This window comes from Elephantulus edwardii, unplaced genomic scaffold, assembly GCF_000299155.1.
Source record: "Elephantulus edwardii isolate Elephantulus edwardi_28Jun2011 unplaced genomic scaffold, EleEdw1.0 scaffold00022, whole genome shotgun sequence".
Lineage (NCBI taxonomy): Eukaryota > Metazoa > Chordata > Mammalia > Macroscelidea > Macroscelididae > Elephantulus > Elephantulus edwardii.
Window position 1 is genome coordinate 5,462,379 of NW_006399772.1, and position 8,312 is coordinate 5,470,690.

An 8,312-nucleotide genomic window follows, 5' to 3' on the forward strand; every position below is an offset into this window, starting at 1 on the left:
TTTCTATTTTCTTAATGGCCCTGGTGGTTTAGTAGGACTCAATGGAGGGCCACTGTGAACAGCAATCGACTGAATGGTCGTGGAATTTATCTGTGTGTTTTATTAATTATCACAAATTATCAGTAATAATAAATATATTTTCTCATTAAGAATGGATTTCTTGAAAATATCTCTTAACATGTATTCTCCTTCCTATATTCCTACCAGTCTCTCTTCATATCTTACCTTGGTCACTGAAGTAAATTTGTGATATGGTAGAAGACAACGTAAATATCAGGATACATTTAAGAGAGAAAGCCAAAAGTAGGAATATACCAGCAACAAATCTGCTGACACCAAACTAATTCCAACTCATGGCGGTTCTCTAGTGGGTCCCCGAGGCCTCAAATCTTTATGGAAGGAGACAGTCTATCTTTCTCCTGTAGAGCAGCTAGTGTATTTGAGAAGACAAGAAAGAATTTAATTTCTAAGCATGTTTGGCACATGTCGCGTAACCTAGATGGAGATATAGGTATATACATGTATAGGTTTAAGTAAGGCTTAAGGTTAAATAAAAGGGTAGGTTCAAAGTATATGCCATGGATATGAATAAAAATATGCCTTTTCAAGTTCTACTCCACCATTTAGCTGTGAGTTTGATGTACTGAGGTAACTTAAATCATGTTTAACATGATGCTAGAATCTACACCACCAGTATTTCAAGTAATATGATAACAGACAGCTGTCAGTAGAGCTTTCATATTCAGACAAACTAGGAAGAACAGTACAGCAATCTACTTCTGAAACTAAGTCAGTGGAAGCTCTGCGGATCACAACAGAATACCGTGTCTGTTAATAAGCTGGGAGTTAAGCTCCTTAAAGTAGAAGACACAATGGTTGCAACAATGGGCCCTAGTATACCAGTGACAATGAAGATGGCATGCGGTGGACAGTATGCGGTTCTGTATATGAGGCTGTCAGCTGTCAGAGCCAAAATGACAGAAATTAACAACACAGTCTACTACTTCCAAAAAGTCTTTCTTGCATCACTTCAGTCCACAGCGATTGCTTCTCCCTTTCTGTATGAATAGCATCACTAGTACTTTACAGATCTACAAACATATACCAATATTTAATAAGTCCCATTTCTTTCTCCAAAATTAAGCTTCTAAAAAATGTTGTTACTGCTACTGTTAAGTGCCACCAAGTAGACTGTGACCCACAGCAACCCTATGAACAAAAGATCTGAACCCTGTTCTATCCTGTACCACCCTATCACCTCTGACATATTTGATCCCATAGTTAAAACCAATGTATCAATTCATTTCATTGAGGGTCTCACTCTCTTTCACTGATCCTTTACCCTTCCAAGCATGTTGTCCTTTTCCAAGAAATAGCCTTTAAATAATAGAAGCATTTTATATATTTTCTATCTATGAATATGCATGGTGTCTAGAAGAATGCAATATCTAAAACATAGAAGAAGGCGCATAAATTTTATTTCAGTAGTTCTAAGAGTAATGACTATCAGCATTGTTTAGAACATTGTTATAGTGAGTACCATATAAGTATTGGTGATATAAATTAACACTTAACATTCCTCATTATCTTTAAAATTTTCTTTTTATCCTAGTTTTACCAAATTTAACATGCAAATACAACTTGGACACAAATACTGCCATTTATTACACATTCTTTAAGAAAGCCAACAATTTCATTTTTAAATATGAGTTGTTATAGTAAAAAAGCCCCATATTCTTGAAACCTAGCCCAAATTCATCTCCTCATTCACAATTACACTCACACTTTATACAATTTTATATCCTATTCTATTCAATTCATGGTTTAACTTCCTAAATGGTTTTTCCAATGCTCTTCCTCTCCTTTGTGCCTCTCAAATATGCTGTGTTTCCTCTTCTCTAGCCTTTGATTAAGTAAGGTCAAAGACCCAAAAATAATTGGCACAGTAGTCTTCATGAAATGAAGAGAAGGGAGGAGCTGACTGGCTCTTGGTGGAATTAAAAAAAAAAATACAAAGCATTTGGATAATTTTATGCTTTCATTTTGGCTTTTAATATGAAGACAAGGATGGCTTTATGGCTGGTAGGTGCTGGATAAGTGCAATATCTGATACACTGACACTGGACAACTGAGGAAATATTTAGAAATCAGTGCTACTTTATGCACCTCTACAGAAGAGTGAGGGAGGAATTCTAACTTGATGAATACTATGAACATTCCAACATATTTCAAGCCTGGATTGTGGGACAGCACCTAACATGAAGATTGGTAGAGAGGTACACACCTATTTGTAAAAAAAATTTTTTTTTAAAAATCACACATGGAACTTGAAAAAAACTATACTGTATTTACCTTATTCAAAATTTTAAACAGCGAAAGAAAAAGGGGGCAGAGTCTAATTTTCAGTGGGACAAGAAAGTCTGTGAAATTCCAGGTCTCGCTGTTAGCCAGGCAGTAATATCAAAGCTGAGGAGTACAAGGTCAGTCCAAACACACACAGGCCAGGAAGGCAAGACTCAAATCACCATCCTTGCTGCTCCTATGAGAGGACCGCCTCTGGGGAGTTATCTCTTTCTGCTTGCCTTGTGTAAAGGTACTTAACTTGATCCAGCTGCCTCAACCCTGCCTGTTTTATGAACATGCGGCTCAATCGTTCACCAGTGTCTTTGACAAAGTTCATCTGCCTATATCATCAACAGCTGTGTGAGCCATTTTTTCTTTCTTTTACTTCAGTGATACACAGAGTTTCTGTGAGACTTTCCAGTGAATAACATAACCCCCAAACACAGACAAACTAAAGTGGCGAGGGGGTGTCAAACAGAACAAGGGATACTAGAGAAGCTCAAAGCACTTAATGATGAAGCACAAAGCCTAGCATCTCCAGTATGAATAACACTGCAGCAAAAAGAAAATGAGTGGGTTAACGGTAAAGTTTGCAAATAAATATTGGAAGGGTTTAGATGTGGGGAAAATCACTACTGGCTGACTATGTAGCCAAAGTTTCACTAAGGACATAGAACTTAAAGCAAGGATGATATAGATCTAGATAGATAGATAGACAGAGACAGATGGATGGATGATGTTTGAATGGCACAGTCTCTCTAAGGGGCATTGTTACTGGGCAGATTTATGCACAGCCATGACTTTATATCACGCATTTAGGATACTGGCCAGTTTCCTTAGGGGCTTATCACCTCTTCGTAGAAGAGAGTCTGCTGAGGGGAACAGCATGAACAGAAAAGCATGAAAATCTAAGTGAATGGTTAGGTTACAATAGAAATTTGGGCCTAAATTGAAGACGTTTATGAATATCATGCCAAATTAATCTTATAGGCAATATGAGATGACATGTAATGTGTCTTTTTCAGCAGTATTACTGAGCCAGTTGTGAGACTAATACTGAGAACATAAACACTACAAACAGCTTTTGGCTATTTCAATGTGATGCCAAGCATCTGGATATCTAGAAGCAGATTTTCTATTACTTTCTTTCAGTTTCCATTTGAACTCTTAGTGTCCTGTAGCTACAGCTGCTGTATACTCAACAACTTTAAATGAAGCTTAAAAAAACTCATAAAGCCTGATGAGATATTAAAAGAATCTGGAGACAAAGAAAGACAACAGACTTCAGGAGAGGGGGCTCTAATCAGATGACATTTCAGAGCCAATATATTGAGGTACTTGGGAAAGAGGGAAAGACTGCCACTCTCCTGGAGAAAAACTGCTTCAGCTGGGAAACCTGTGCCCGTGTGGGGCCACTCTACAGACCAAAGAGGACAGTAGCATTTAAGAGAGGGGGCTGTAGTCAGGGCAGAAACTCACTCTCACAGCTAGCTCATTGAATTGCTAGGGAGGAACCTGCCTACAATACCCCTGAACAGAATCTACTTAAGTTGGGGAACGTGGGTCAAACAACTCTACAGACAAAAGAAGTCATTAGACTTCAGAAGAGGGGCTTGCAATCAGGTGAGAGACTCACTCCCACAGCTAGCACACTGGAGTTCTAGGGAGGGAACTGACTACAACCACCCTGGGCAAAAACTGCTTAAGTTGGGGAACACGGCCAAGCCACTCTATGGACAAAAGTGATCCACAGACTTCAAGGGAGGAGGATGTTATCAGGTGAGAGGCTCACTTCCAGAGACAGTACATTGGGGAGGGAAGGGCTTGCAACTCTCCTGGAGAGACACTACTTCAGATAGGGAACCTGGTCACCTCAAGGCCACTCCACAAACCAAAGAGGAAAACAGATTTTAGGATAGGGAGCTGTAATAAGGCGAGATTCATGTGGGGTTGCACTGTAGACTAGGGAGGACCTGAACAACTTTAGGATAGGCAAGCTTTCCCATTTTAAAGGCCCTCAAAGAACTTCCGGTAGAGTAAGTTGCCCACTTTCATAGATGGAACATTTTAAGCCTACAACTAGTCAATAGCATCATAAAAATAAAGAACTATCAACAACATATGCAGACACAATAGAAATGTCATAACATATACCAAGAAAAACTTCACATAATGTCAAGAAAGTAGCAGGCAGATTCAAAGCTTGCAGAGGGTGGAAATCCCAAAAGAATCCTTCTCCGTAAAAAGCAGAGCATACTGCAGACCCAGTGACTATTCCATAGACAAAGAGGCAGAAAAAATGTATTGAGATGCAGTCATATGAAAAGCTATAGAAGAAGGTACAAACAATGGGAGAAAGAATGGAAGTGAAAAATAAAGCAAAATATTCCAAGACAGGGAGCAAGAAGAAATATACTGATGTGGGGCTATATGAAGAGCTATGTCAGAAAGAATGAAAGCCATAAATAGAGTGAATACTCCAGAGACAGGGAGCCAGAAGAGATATAGTGACACAGATGAACATGAACAGCTACAGAAGAAACTGTAAAAGATGGAAGAAAGTATTGAAAATATAAAGAACATAAAAGAAATAAAAAAAGAACACAAAAAAGACAAGACAGAGAGGGTAGAGCCAACTTAGTACTGCAAATAACAGAAATACATGAGAATGCAATCTGAATATCAAGACCAAAATGGCAGAAATTTCCAACATGCTGTTGTTGTTGTTGATAAGTGCCGTTGAGTCGCAGGTGACTCACAGCTACCCTATGAAGGAGAGTCCTCAATGCTTGGGTGCCTTTCTTCCTCTCTCCAGATTCACAGGGTTTCCAGAGGCAAACTATTATGGAAGTGGATGCCACACCTCCTTCCAACCAACATGCTAGAGAGATTAAAAAGCAGAACAGAAGAGATTGAACAGAGAATCAGTGAGCTGGAGGACAAGAACCTTAATGAGAAAATACTAGAAGAAAAAAATACTCAAAGAGAAGATGGAAGGAAAATGAAGAAAACATTAGAATCATGTGATAACACCCATTCCTATGACTGGAATTCCAGAACATGAGGGATGCAGAGAAACTACTGAGAAAATTGTGGAAGAGGTACTAGAAGAAAACTTCCCAAGTATTATTAAGAACAAGGAAATCCACATTCAAAAAGCTTAGCAAACCATAAACAAAGGGATTGAGAAATGTGAAGTGTGGTACATTCATACAATAGAATACTATGCAGCACTCAGGAGCAATGATTTAGAAAAATACCATATAATATGGGAGAGGCTGGACAACATTATGTTGAGTGAACTAACTCAGTCTCATAAGGACAAATACTGCATAAGACGATTATTGTAAAAATAGAAGGATAACTAGTAAGATGAATATAAAAGTCCAAAAGGGGAAGGAGAGTGGGCAGGAGAGGCTGGGAGTGGGGAGGAGGAGGAGGAAAATTACAGTATAGCAGAATTTTGTGGGCAGGAGGAGGTGAAGGAATTAGGAAAGATCCACTGATGACTTGAAATGATGGAGTAATAGGAGGCATAAATCAAGGGTGATTAATTTTATAAAATGGAATGTATAGGAATGATCATATGAAACACAACATGAAGGACTATGTGAAATACAATATATATGAATGAAACACAATGTATATACATTTTGTATGCAAACCAATATAAAATTTATAAAAAGAATTTGAAAATACAGTTATAATTACCTATTAGTAATATTATCTTAGTAGACTGTTAAGAAAATTGAAGAGTTCAGTAAATTTATCTAAGTCAATGCTATATTCTGCTAGACTATACATTAGAGGAACAGTTCTCATGCAGTAAGATTTTCAAGGTTGACACTGATAATGAAATTAATGACGCCGAAAAGCTAAGACAGTAATTTGAAGCTATGGAAGGACCATGCATATCCACTTTATCAGAATCTAGCCAAGCCCATTGATTAATAACCATAATTTTACACATATGAAAGATTCAATAGATTGTTACATTGAAAATCAAAGAATACTAGGAATTGTTCTAAGCTCTACATTATAAAGTCATCTTTGTCTTAAAAACAAATATAAGTATAAACTTGTAAGAAAAATATTAAACACTAGGATATTTTTATTTGATTGGAAATTATTAAGGAGAGTGGTATAGCAGTTAAATTTTATTATAAAGTTAGACCTATGATGGACTTTTGGCAGAAATAGTGACTCCTGGGCACTTGAAAATATAGAGCAAGGGTATGCTGTGGTAGAGCTCTGAAGTGTGGCAGGGAAATGACTGTACAGGAGGTCAGCTACTATTTACTAAATACATAGGCATGATCTGAATGTTCTTCATGATTTTTAAAAACCAGACACTGAGAACACATAGCTAATCATATTCCTCTTTTTCCTTCTCCAATAACGTTGTTATTGTTGATTGCCTTTGAGTCAAGCATGACTCATAGAGACCCTACGAACAAAAGGGCTAAAGCCCCTCTGCAACTATCGACATTTATCAAAGTTCATAGAGCCTCTGGAGGCATGTTATTTACGATTGTTGTTGTTGTTATTAAGTGCCATCGAGTCATTGACAACTCATAGCAACCCTATGAATGAAAGACCTGAACACTTGTATAACTTTCATTTTTCCAAGTTCATAGTTTCATAGGAAATAGAAAAATCACTTCTCACTACATTGCACATATCTTCAGTGGTAAAAACATTTGAAATTTTATGCAAATAGACACATTATATGAGGAAACAACTCTTTTTCATTTCATTTACTGAACCATAAAAAACCCTATCCAAGAGAAGCTGTGGTATATTCACACAATGTAGTACTATGTGCATTGAAAAATAAGGAACTCATGCAATATTATACAAAAGGGTGACCCTGGAGCACATGATGTTGAGTGAAATATCTCAGTCACAAAAGGACAAATACTGCATAGTACTACTGTTGTAAAAAAAGGACTGACATCAGGGTTGTGGGAGACTGAGAAAAGAGGGGATAAATTATGTATACTGCACTAAAACAGATGAGGGAAAGAACTGTTTAAAAGGGATATATGATTAGGTATTATTGTCGTGACAGGAGTCCAGAACGAATGCTGCATAGTGGAGTGGACTTGGGTGGAGGGATTGTATAACAATGAAAGAATTTTTCTTTTACTTTTCAAAGAGAAGAGCAAACTAGGGGGGAGGGAAGGGTGGGCAGGGAGAAAAAGTGCAACAATGAATGAATGAAAATCCAAAGTCTCTGTAAACTTTCATTAAAATTAATAATAAAAAAACCTATGCAGGATGCATAATGCAAATATTTAAGTATAATAACAGTATCAGAAACAATTCTATATAAGACCAAGATTAAAGAATAAGCTCTTTGAAGAGAGGGTAGCAATAATTTTATTGTAAAGAGGTTCAAAAGCCTACAAAATATACGTTGTTGTTGGGTACTATCAAGTCAGAACTGACCCACAGCTAACCCTGCAATGGGTTTTCAAAGGAAGTAATCACACCGGAGGAGATTGCCCATTCTTCTCCCATAGAGCAGCTGGTGGATTCGAACTGAGTGTCTTAGGATTGCAGTGCAGATTCTTACCACTAGGGCACCAAAGCTCCCTATGTATAAATTATTGTGATGTGATATTAGCATCATCTAAATTTTTAAGTAGACAATCATGTCTTATTGTAATAATATACAAAAAGAAATTACCTCGTGCAGAGAAACAAAAGCTGGACTTGTAGATAAATCAACAAACCGCTCATCTCGAAAGTTAGTTGTGGGTGCAATGGCATAAATGGGGTCTTCTTGAGCTTCTTCAGTTTTCTCCTCTTCTTCTTGGTCTGTATCGCTCTCTGTACCACTGACTTCCATTTTTCACAATTCTGAAACAAAATCATTTCACATTCAGCCATTTAGGAGGGTCTTCACTCACAAAAAAAAGAAGCTCTGATGTGTATTTCTTTTTTTTTTTATGGTTTGTGAGACT

At 37.4% G+C, this 8,312-nt stretch overlaps 1 protein-coding gene across 1 annotated transcript in view; it reads right to left on the reverse strand.

Annotated features, from left to right (window-relative positions):
- CCDC146 (coiled-coil domain containing 146) overlaps window positions 1–8,209 on the reverse strand; it is a 115,935-nt gene extending 107,726 nt beyond the window's left edge. The window contains exon 1 of the mRNA XM_006882601.1: window positions 8,036–8,209. Within this exon, the coding sequence (XP_006882663.1) occupies window positions 8,036–8,197 (162 nt within the window). The 5' untranslated portion in view covers window positions 8,198–8,209. The remainder of the gene's footprint in view (window positions 1–8,035) is intronic.
- Between the last annotated feature and the right edge of the window lie 103 nt (window positions 8,210–8,312).